The sequence below is a fragment of the Gopherus flavomarginatus genome, chromosome 1, assembly GCF_025201925.1.
Source record: "Gopherus flavomarginatus isolate rGopFla2 chromosome 1, rGopFla2.mat.asm, whole genome shotgun sequence".
NCBI classification, from domain to species: Eukaryota; Metazoa; Chordata; order Testudines; family Testudinidae; genus Gopherus; species Gopherus flavomarginatus.
In genome coordinates this window covers 78,384,584-78,396,960 of record NC_066617.1, presented here as the reverse complement: position 1 = coordinate 78,396,960, position 12,377 = coordinate 78,384,584, and the positions used below count along the sequence as shown (strand labels likewise).

The following is a 12,377-nucleotide window of genomic DNA, read 5'->3' as shown; positions in this document are numbered from 1 at the left end:
CTCTAATGGACTGCTTCCTAGCCAAAGCTTAGAACCAGTACTCCATCCTCATCCTCTTTGACACGTCAGCCACTTTACACAGTCAATCATGCTCTCCTTCTTGAAGTCTTTTCTTCCCATAGCTTCCATGATTGTGTCCTCTTCTGGTTCTTTTCTTACCTCTCTAATTGCTCCTAAATTATATCCTCTAAAGGATCCTCCTCATGTCCCCTGTTCACCTTTCTGTGGGGTTTCATAGGGCTCCGCGCTTGGACATCTAGCTCTCAGCTCAAACTCAGTATGGCTAAAACAGAATTCTTCATTTTTTTCACCCTACCTCCCATATTGCCCCACACTTAGGAGGAGCTCCCTGTAAACATCCACAAAATTATCTCATTATCCTCCTTGAAATTCCTCCTTAACGCTTCTCTTTGCCATGATGCCTACAAAATATTTGTCAACCATCAGGCCGCTGATGATCTGTGACCATGGCTTATCATTCTGACAAGTGTTGTTTCATTGTTTCCTTGTACTCCCCATCTATCTGGCTGTGTCCATCTGTTGTCTCCTGTCTCAAGGCTGTCCTTCTGTTCCGAGGGGTCTTGGTCTGTGATTAGGGCTCCTACGATCTACTGAGGTATAAATAATAATAATAATAGGATGATGATACAGGTAATGCAGTCACAATCCAAAAAATAAAAGTACTACATTTGGGAGTTTCTTATTGGAAAATCTTTCATCTCGTGCTGGTGAATTCACTATTGACATAACCAAGAGAGATAAGAGCCATGTGGTTTGAGAGACATTTTCCCATTCACTATAAATTACAGGATTTTTTAATACTTCTAGTCAATATGTAAGAAAACTATTGGAACACATATATATATATATAATCTTAGTGTGTCCAAGTATGCATAGGCCTGCTACCTGTGATATAATTGAACCTTTCTATTGTTTCCTTCCTTTTCTGATTGTTGTTTACTGTGAATATTTATAGATAACTGTTTTAGCATTCATAGATGATAGAGAGAAGCTCTTTCTTTTTGACTTTTGAATATCTAGAATAAATACAGAAGTTACACCTACAGCTTGAAAATCAGTCCTATTATGTGAATCAGAGAAGCCAATGGAGAAAAGGCAAAATCAAGTATCAAGGGCTTCCGCTCTTTAGTGGACAACATATTTTACTTTAAAGGGAATAACTGTTTTGAAATATAAAATGTGGAACATTATTACTCTCTCCCACTAGTTTCTGCATTAGCATAGCCCTTCTCACCCTGTATTATCTGTTTGCTCCTCTCTTCAGATGACAAGGAAGCAATCTCTTCACAGGCCCCTTTACACTCCGCTTCAAAAATGCCATCAGTTGTCAGTAGGTAATAAGAGAAAGGAAGCAGCTGTTGGAGGTGCCTTAGAGAAGTGCTCAGTGTGAGAGTTGGCATGAGTGGGCAACATCCCAGTGAACCTGCAGGGAAAATTATTTCAGCAGCAGCTTCTTTCTTCTTGCAAGGCTTCTCTTCCAGTCTTGCCAACCCTGAGCATTTAAAACTCTTGAGTCAGCCTCCCCAAAATCATCAGACTAACTTAGAAATCATGGTATTTTAAAACCATGTTATACAGTTTGGTTCTTTTTATTTGTCTTCTTGTTATTCCCTGCTTTTATGATTCATCTTTTCATATGTTTTCCTGAGCAAACAAGGGCTAGAAACTTTTTTTTTTCAAAAAAAAGCTTCAGATTCTCAAGTATTTACACAACTACAGGAGCTGGGACTTGAGGAAAAGAGCAAATATCACAAAGATGTCAATAAAATCAGAAGAGTTTGCAACTGAGTCTTCTATCCTAACTGGGTTGCCTACAACAGGCCCCTTTGTCTCCCCAGGATATTCCTGGCAAACGCAATATCCCTGTTAGAGTTGGTCAAAATGTTTTAATCAGAAAAAGTTCATGGCACAACAACTACATTTACAACTAAATTAAATTTTGGTGAAATATGATGTTTTGTCAAAGCCAAAACCTTAAATGAGCCTGAAATGAGCTAGATCAATGGTGAGGGTGCTGGCCCATGAACTGGGTGAGCCAGTTTCAAGGCTCTCTGATTCAGAGCAATCTGGGATTAAAATTCTCTTCTGCCTAATTTACAGCCGAGTTTTCCATTCCTACTCAGGCAGAGAAGGGACTTCAACTTGGCAATTCCACATCACAGGCTGGTGCACCAATGGCCACCCAGATACACACCCAAATGCAGATCAAAAACAAATTTCAAAACCTCAAAATTAGCCACAAAATGGAATTGTCATATTCTAGTCAGCTCTAGTCCTGACTCCCTTCTCCTGCTCCTTTCCTTGGTGTGTCCCCTCCACACTCCCTCATCTTTGAGGAAGAGCATCAAGGGCTTTTCTTTCTCCACCCAAAGGGCTCCTAAGGAAGTCATCTGCTACAGACTACAGCCTATTCAAACCTGAGAGGAACTTTGCAAAAATACAGTGTATTCCCAACTGTCTGAATAGCATGGGGGGGGTGCTGATTTTTTTCCAATAATCAAGAGGATGGGAGCCGTTTAGTTGGCCTCCCCTGCTGCTAGTGGATTGTCCTCCTTTTCACAGACCTGGCCAGGAGTCTCTGCTCTGCCTACTCACTCTCTCTTGTGACAGTGAGGCTGCAGAGGGCTCCCAGGGCTTTTGCAGAGCCAGTGATACCCAATCTCTGCAGGTACTGGTGGGAGGCTGCAGTCCTGGTGGGGCAGAGTGGAGTCTTGGCCAGCAATCTCTGCTCTGGGGGACAAGGAAGGAATTCAGATAATGCAGAAGTTTGGATAATAGGGTTCTGGATAAACAGGAGTGTACTGTATTATTTATTTGTTTGTTTTAGTTATTTCACTTACATTGCAGTTTCACCTAGATGACTTAGCTGAGTCAGAGCTCCATTGTGCTGGGCACTGTATAATACAGCAAATGATAGTCCATATCCCAAAGATCTTACAGCACAGCCCACCCATGCATCAGAGAGCAGCTGAAACAGCAAACATCCTGTTTCTGCTCCCAGTCATTGGCTTTACTGAGTACAGGGGATGAGTCTACCTTAATCACTGTGGTTACAGAATAATAGCTGCACAGCTCCTGAGTTTTTCTTGTAACTGTATGTTAGGGTTTGTGGCATGTTTCTCACTCCTCATGCTCAATCGCACCTCTTTTTTTGTTTTTCAATAATTGTAGTTGTTTGCTATGTGTGTGCTGCAGCTTGTCTCTCAGAAGACTTTTTTAGGAGTGTCCCCCAAGGAAATTGTTGGAGTCATGGCTCCTGGCACCTTCTGCAGGTGGGAGGGGCACTGGGATAGTATCTTCCCTTTCTCTGTATACATCAGAAAGGAGACAAGCCTATGGTAGACGTGTCTCATGATAGAAAGAGCTTGGCTGCAGAAGAATTGGAGTTCCATTTGGAGATTTGAGTTAATTGAACTCAAACCTTCACGTAAATATGCAGAGATTAGCTCCATACCATCCTTTATGAACTTAAGCTGCAGGACTCCATCTGCAAACAATATCTCTACTGATTCTGTAGGGTTCATGCAGCCCTTGTGTATATGACCTCCCACACATACTGTCTTCCTGGCAAATTAAAGAGTAAGGTTTGACTGATGGCACTAAGTACTCACAATAGGTAAGGGTTTGGCTCTACAGTGAGTCAAGTTAGTCAATTCTGGACCCTGGTGCTGTGGATTTCGGTATTGGCCTTTATCACCTCCTCTTGTAATAGATTTATAGTATATTAAAGCACATCAGCTTTCTTGATCAGTGGCATATAACTTGTATAGTACTGCTATGGTGATGTTCAATTTTGATATATGAAGTAGATTCTCTTCCTTTATATTCATGTCTACTCTTATTTAAAAATAAGCAAGTTAATGTTGGGTTCTTTGTTATACGTATCATACATACAAAAATGCAGATCACTAGGAAAAAACAGAGAAGTTGAGAAATCTTCAGTTTCCCCTGAATGTTGTTCTGAACTATATATTTATATATGTTAGTGGATGGCATTAAATTCTGCTATAGGCATTTGTAGGTGGTTTATTTATATGAAGACGTATTAATCCAAAGGGGGAAAAATGCTCCCTACAGAAAATAGGAAAATCACTTCCTCTGCATATTATTTTTGCAGCTCTGTCTACTGTTAACATGAAAATTAAGCTGACATCTCAACTAAATGACATTTGAAATACATGTTTCTTTATTTTAGGCTATGGCACAGAAAGAAGATATGGAAGAAAGAATCACTACCCTTGAGAAGCGTTACCTCAGTGCACAGAGGGAATCCACTTCCATACATGACATGAATGATAAACTGGAAAATGAACTGGCAAATAAGGAGGCCATCCTGCGTCAGGTTCAGTATCTACATCCCTGGAGCAGCTCTCTTCATGCAGAATTAAAGTTAACACTAAACAAACAAAAACATGAGTCCTGAGGTTGTGATAGGAGGTTTCTATTAAAGTAGGCCAAGTTTCTCATTCTGAATCAACCATAACAGAGCGTGGACCAAATTGCCTTAAAGAAAATCAGGCAGGTCAAAGTCTATAAGGTTTTCACATTAGCTACCATAATCATAAATAGCAAAACCAATTTGTCCACTCAGCTCTGTGAGGTATCTGTGCTGAGTTATGTATCCCCGTGGTGTCCTGCACCAGTGTGCATCAGATCACATAAGCTAAGCAAACAGTGGTCAATCTGTGCACCATGTTTACTTGGATATCATTGGTCACACAAATGTGAATAAAAATTATATATTTTAAAAGAAAGATTATTCCACCAAATACTGGTCATTTGCAGAAAATGAGTTTTAATAAGTGAAAATATTTTAATAATGCATGGATTACACAAGTAATTGTGTCATCCATGTATCTTCATTTTAAAAAGGTTTATAAGGATGGGACAGTTTTCTTTCATGTCATATTTTTTTCTGTGATGCAAAACCTGAAGTCCAAAGTTGAAATAGGAGACTCCAGAGCCCATCATTTAGAACTTATTCAAACTAATGGATTCTAGAGCTAAAAAAAGCTTTTAGAATCCTTAGGGTTTGTTTATCTTATAGCAAGAGAGGTATTCTAGTAGTTCAGTGAGGAGAATGGGAGTCAAAACTTACAGGTTCTATTCCTGATTCTTTTGCTGGCTCAGTACAATCTTGAGTTAGTTGGTCTTAACCTCATAGGCACAGGATTTAAATTTCTGTAAAATTTGTGTAGCTGCCTCAAAGGGATGCTGCGAGGCATTATTAATTATTATATATCAATATTTGTTGTTATCAGGTGCTATACAGGAGAGAGAGCACAAGAACTTTTGAGTGCCAGAACCCTCAAATTGCTTCTGGTTGTATTCTACTACAAAGTGATTTGAGTTTGACAGAATAAAACCTATTTATGTTCCAGCTAGGTCATTTGTGATTAAGTTTTGAAACAACAAAAACTTTGGGTCTGATTCTCCTTTGTGGCTGAAATGTACACTGCATAGGGCTGTCAGGGAAAGGGTGGAAGGGAGGCAAAGATGGCATTGCCTTCCGGTAAAAATTAGAGCAACCTCGGAATTCTCTTACATATGCTTCGACAGATTACAGTCGGTGGGTGCAGTGAAGCTCTGTCCTCCTGGGAATTCCCAGCACTTCAGACTCTGTAATGGTGGCTGGCTTAGAACCATTCCACTAGCCATGCTAGGGTGGGAAATGAGGAACAAGAGAGATGTGCTACCTTTAAGGCCCATTTACATAGCCGTAGTGCAATAAAGGGGCCATAGGGCAACAGAGAATCAAGTTCTTTGTCTGACCAATGGATCAGGTGAATGGAGAACATTGCTTATAGTTTAAGGTAAGAATTACAATATGGATAGAAAACTGTAAAATGCAGAACTATGTATATTGCTTAAATTTTGGAGAAGTGAGTTTCTTTCTTTCCCTCAATAGACAACAAAGGTTTATTCTTTAGTTTTTCAAATGTCTTATCTGTAAACAGTATATAATGCAAAAGAAAAAAAAAGAGCTCCCCCCATTATAAGGCAATTTGAGAACACCTTGATAACTAATTTGTCCTCTAATGGAGTGAAACCCCATTAAAATAAAAATATTTATGTTCATTAATGAGAATGAAAGGATCAAAACCCAAACTTTTTAGATTCTATTTTGAAAGTTGCTTGAAGGCTGTTATTAATTTTCCCCTTTAACTGTAAGAACAATAGATGAAAGAGCAAAATACCTATATCAGCTGTTAGTTTTTTATTAGCAATTTAAGTAGTTTTACAATATGCATAAATTGCCTACAGAGAATAGTAAGTACTGATAACTGTGCTACATAAAAGCAGACTTAGAATACATTTGCAGCATTGCAACATCAACAAAATACATTTTAAACCTTATTACCCTGTCAAAGGATTAAAATACCAGTATAAAAGATAACAGTATTTACCACATGCTCTTGTTAGTCCCACCCTAAATTCATTGGAAGGGGACAATTAATGCTAAGTGAAATCATATTCATTTTGGATGTCTCATGGGGCAGAAAACATCCTACTTATCAAAAGAAAACTTAAAGGCCCACCCTTTTTTTCCCCCTTCTCTTTCAATGATTATCAAAGTTTCAGTAATTCTATTTACATAAAACAAGATTTTACTGTAAATTCACAACAAAAAATTAACTGTGCAGCAGTAAGCAAATAGCTGACAGGAACTGATAATGGATGTCCTTGGATGTGTAACCAGGGCTGATTTCACCATCATACTAGTGGTATGTTATTGGCATCAATTATTTCCAACAATTTTTTAGCAAATGTATCCTTTTAAAACGTGTACTTCTTCCCAGTCTCTTATGCTCTCGGTTTTGCAGTAAATGAGTTGATGTTTGTGTCCGTGGCTTTTAAAACTCTGATTTTACTGGCACAAACGCTTTTTTCCTTGGCTGGCACTAATAGCACACAGATTAGAGGGAAAAGAATGTTTATTCATCTTCTTACTTTACAGATTTCAACTTCTTTACTTGGCCTTGATATGAAATCCTTAGTTCTCATATCAGTCATAGCGTAAAAGGCCTGCACAGTTCCATACTTGGATGACTCCTTTTCACAAGCCCATAATAAACTCTCTTGCAAGCTGGAGAGTATCTGTATCTGAACGCACTTGGAGTGCCTGTCTCAGAAAGTCTCCCAAGAATTGCAGCCATTTCTTAATTCTGCCTTTTTATATTTTCTGTTTTCGTCTCTGGGTTTCAGATGGAGGAAAAAAACAGACAGCTGCAAGAACGTCTTGAGCTCGCTGAACAGAAGCTGCAACAGACAATGCGGAAGGCTGAGACCTTGCCTGAAGTGGAGGCTGAACTAGCTCAGAGAATTGCCGCACTGACTAAGGTACTGCTCTGAGAAATAGGTTCATTCCAGAAATGTTTGGTTTAACTTTGGTTTAATACATTCTTTATTCCTCCCTACAACAACCATAACAAAAAAGGACTTCATTTCAACCTCATAAGAAATGGGGGGAAAATATGCTGTGTAGACACACTGTAAGCAAATGTTAATTACTGCTATGTAACATAAGTAGTATTATCCTGGCTTTATTAATGCCATTGTTATAACTTGATATACCACATGCCTTGACTGTATTTCTCACAGTCTTTATTGGCAGGTGCAGTAACTACTCTTACTTTAGTTTACATTATATTTAAAAAGATGTCATGGATTTCCAAAAAAAATCATAATCCCATTTAGCTTTTAAATATGGAAACATTTCTCTTTTAACCAAAAAAAATCAAGCTGTTTAATCATTTTTCCATAATGTTTTTATACCACATTAATTAGGAGAGACACAATTATCATTTTTACCACAGTAAATGACACAAAATTATACATTTTTTCTTACTGGCATTTAGGATGAGTTGTGTGTGACAGAAACAAAGCCATCCTGAATATTATTTTTTAATTGATTCTTTGTAGCAGGTAATCAACTACAATTGATAAATCACAAGGAAAAATGTAAAGCCCTAAAGGGACCGAAGACAGTCTGGTTTCTCTGTTAACAATTTATTGTACAACAGCTTTCTTCCATAAAAACAATAAGACAAAAGTTCGTTTTCAATTATGCAAAATTCATGTATTGCTCTCTACCAAATTTTTCAGATGTGCATGCAGTTAATGCTGTAGTGTAGTTCAAAGTATTTTCAACTTCATTAGGACACGTAATTCTCATAAAATATTTAATCCTTCACATTTATAGTCGGAAGAAAATGAAAAACTCCATACAGCACAGTATGCTACACATCATTATGATTTATTTGAATTTTCTTTTCTCTATCACTACAGAAGATTGTATTAATTTTATTTGGCAACTAATTTTCATTTTTTAACAGGTTTCAGAGTGAAGTAGGTTTTAGCCCACAAAAGCTTATGCCCAAATAAATTTGTTAATCTCTAAGGTGCCACAGGTACTCCTCATATTTTAGCAGAATAACACAAAACTTTGTATTTGTCCCTTTTTATCAGGTCTTCAGTGCCAGGATGGCTTATAGGATTAGCTATAGGACCTCTGTGAAATTTAGTCAAGAAGGAAATAGAATATAATTTCTTTTATCTCATTAAGACAAAATCAGTATTCAGTAATCAAGATTTTATGCTGTCCACTTTAGGTATATGGGTGGGGAATCTGAAAGGGAACTGAAAATTCTGGAAAAAAGAAGATTCAACAAAAAGGAAGCTGCGTGAAATGACAAACAAATATTACAGTATTTTGTAAAAACCATGGTGCACATGCATGAGGCATCCCTTGTCAGCTTTAAGTTGTCCATCTGTGATTTATTCAGCAGATGACCTGACATTTTAATGCCCTTAGCAGAATATTGCTTTATATTTAAGATGAAGTTTTCTTTTATAAATTCTCCAATATTTTATGCACCAGTATTTTTTCTTCAACCTCAAGCATGTCTTTTGTTGACACCATTTTTTTTCTTGAACAAACACTAACACTTAATATTGTGAGAAGAATGTCTCATCTCAGTCATGCAGGATACTCAGTATATTTCAGTGCAATATAGTCATCATTCTGATCATAAACATACTAAGACATACATTTCCGTGTGCCTTTTTCACAGTCTTTTATTTTATGTGATTAGAGAACTGTGGACAGAATGGATATTTCATCCAAAATGGCCTTCATCCAAGTTTTTGTCTAGAGAGAAACTACAAAGTCAATTGGACTAAGTAATCTATATAAGAGTTTCACTGTTCCAGGTGCTTGATAGTGGCCATCATTCTATTGTATCAAACACTGGCAATGCGTGAACTTGGAGAAATTGCAGGCAGGTAAACTGCAAGTAGGATGCTGAGCAAAGGCAGATTGATAGTCCACTTTTACAGGTCAGGAGTCAGAATACAGACAGATATCAAAAGAACACAGGAATAGGTGCCCAGGGCAGTAGCGAGTTTAGAGTTAGTGGGGCCCTGTGCTCAGCTTCATTTTTGCACCCCACCCCACTCCCGTGAGGATCCAGCCAAGAAAAAAAAACACTCTCTTTTATCTTCCCACTATTTTTTATTCTTTTTTTCTTCATCCTCCTCCTATATTATAAGTAATGGAAAGTAAATGAAAATAAAGTGAGGTACCTTGATTGGGGAAGAGGGTAGGGGTGCAGGAGGGGGTGTGAGGGTCGGGCATTGGGAGGGAGTTTGGATGCTGGGTGCAGGCTCTGGGTGGGGCAGGAGGTTTGGCTGCAAGATGGATGAGGAGTCGGGCTTTGGGAGGAAATTTGGGTGCTGGCTCTGGGCTAGGACAGGGGGTTGAGGTGTGGGAGGGGGCAGGAGGGTGGCACTTACCTTGTGAGGCATGGCTCCCAAAGCGACTGACACACACACCCTTCTGGCAGCAGCTCCTAGGTGGGGGGGGATCAGGGGGTGTCTGCGTACCACTGCCCCCACAGTTCCCATTGGCCGCGGTTCCTGGCCAATGGGAGCTGCAGAGTCGGCGCTCAGGGCGAGGGCAGTGCACAGAGTCACTCACACACGCACACGGGCTGCAGGGACATGCCGGCTGCTTCCAGGAGCGGCACGGAGGAGAGAGGTAGAGTGGGCAGGGGGCCTTAGCCCTGCTGCTGGCATGTCTCAGTGAACCCTTTGGGGGGAGAGGCTGCTTCTGGGAGTAGTGTAGGGCCACCGGCCACGGCATGCAGGCAGCCTGCCTGAGTCCATCTACGCTGCCGGCCAGGACTCGAGGGCAAGTTGTCAGATGAGATTTGTCCTGCATTTTGGGGGACCCCCTGTCATTGGGGACCCCATGCCACCACATGGTTTGTTTCATGGTAAATCTGCTCCTGGCCACTGGGACTTCTGGGATGGATTGGAGGACCATCATATCTCAGTTGTTGTGATTTCCTGTTTTCACTGCAGTTACCTCGAGGTAGCAACATGTGTTAACAACTGCTTCAGGATCTGCCCTATGGGGAAAATCTATGATAGATCAAGTTAAATCTGCAGTGAAGGCAAAGCTTTAGTCTCTGTGAATATCTGTACAAATCTTTATAGAAGACTCCATGATCCTCCCCTCCAACATGACCCCTTCTTCCCCATTCATGATATTTATTTTTTGGAGGTGAGGCAGTCTGACTGGAATTCAGCATCTTCAAGGGAGTAGTCTGTCAGATACGTTTCCCCCTCTGGTATTTTCAGGGAGCAGTCTGGGGGTCCCAGTCTCAATCCAATCTGGGATAGTCATCATTCCCCTTCTTCCATTCAGCCACATCAGGTGGTAATATATTGTATTGAGGCAGCAGTTGAAAACAGCATATTCCATGAATTTAGAGGTGAAGAAAAATAAAGTGAAAGTTACAGGGACAGGTGAGAGCAAAGTTTTTAATGGATGTGATAAATTAGTATGTATTAAGAAGAGAGTGAAAGGTTGAGGAGAAATATGAGGGAGAGGACAAGGGAGGCAGGAGGAGAGAGATCACTGAGGCAAGGGGATGGTTTAGAGTACAAGAGAAATATCAGTCTTTGGGACAAGAGAGAAGGGGAAAGAGCTAAGGTGGAGGAAGAAGGAGAGATCAGGTTAGATGTAATCAACTTTATTTTTGAAGAACTTGACAAGATCCTCTGTGAAGAGAGAGAGGTGCAGGAGCTTAGGTGGTTTTATGGTGAATGCTGAAATTTCATGAGCTATTCAACACTATTCATAAAACATTCTTTTTAAATGTAGCCACCGTTGATATAAGGACTTAAATCATGATCAACTATGGAACATGCATGTGATGTTCAAAATTCAACCACATTATTGTGATCAACATTTTTTACGTGCTACCTTGAGAAAGCTTTAAAGGTTTGACCTTTGATTATGATGTCATATTTGAGCAAAGTCAGTACAAAATAGTAGCCAAAAAATTAGTGTAATTCCTTTGGCTGCTAGTATGTTTTCCGATGCACTTTTAAATATTAAAATCTCACTTTTAAAGCATGTTTAAATCTCAGTTGGACCAAAGTCATTTTTTGCAATATCACTAGAGCTTTAAGTGTACTTAGTTGAATTATAGATCTGCAAATAAACAATGTACACAGTACACAATTCTGCCTCTGCATTAACCGGATCAGCAACTGCAGTTAGTTTCCAATGTCCCAAATAGAATATAATTTGCTTCCTCTTAGGGAAATAAGGAGCAAAATTTTAGGAACAAAAGGAGCCAAAAGGAAGTTGAAAGAGAACCAATATGCTTGAACGTTAAAAAAAAATATATTTTTGGAACTATGACATTGGTCTTTATTCTCATTTACATTAAATTGTGTTCACTTTAGACTACTAGAACAGTGTAAAGAGGCTTTGGTGTAAATGAAAATCAGGCTCATTGCCTTTTATAATAGAAAATATAGTATCAGATACCTTGATGACAGGGGCTCAGGTTATTTAAGCAAGTATATAACTTTAAGCATATGAGTAATCTCACTGAAATAAATGTCTGCTTACACCTATGCTTAAGTACCTTGCTGAATGAGCGGTGTGGATTCTAACATGCATGATGATCATCATAGGAACTGGATAATCAGAGACTTATAAAGAGGCTGTGTGCATTTTGGTCAGAAATATTAATAGAGTTTTTCCTATAACAACAAATACTTTGGTATTCTACCCTGTTTGTTTTATTGGTGCCTCAGACAAATCACGTAGTTAAAGAATTATCAGTTGTATAATTTTGAATGAAAATTCTTCCTACAATTTGAAATATAGATGTGAGCAGCACATTTGAATGAAACAGCTGCCCAGACTTCTTTATCAGAGTATGCTATACAAGGCAAAACTACTTATCAGAAGTTTTGAGTGAGGTGCTCTTCAAAGCTAGAAGTAATGTGTTTGAACATATAAGGATCTTGCAAGTAAAAGTGTTGAGAATAAA

The 12,377-nt window shown here is 39.0% G+C and overlaps 1 protein-coding gene across 9 annotated transcripts in view; it reads left to right on the top strand.

Annotated features, from left to right (window-relative positions):
- The window catches only part of PPFIA2 (PTPRF interacting protein alpha 2), a 655,361-nt gene that overhangs the window by 526,602 nt on the left and 116,382 nt on the right, over positions 1-12,377 (top strand). For all 9 annotated transcript variants that reach the window (XM_050934433.1, XM_050934482.1, XM_050934424.1 and 6 more), the window contains 2 exons: positions 4,217-4,363; positions 7,228-7,362. In XM_050934433.1, the coding sequence (XP_050790390.1) occupies positions 4,217-4,363; positions 7,228-7,362 (282 nt within the window). The remainder of the gene's footprint in view (positions 1-4,216; positions 4,364-7,227; positions 7,363-12,377) is intronic.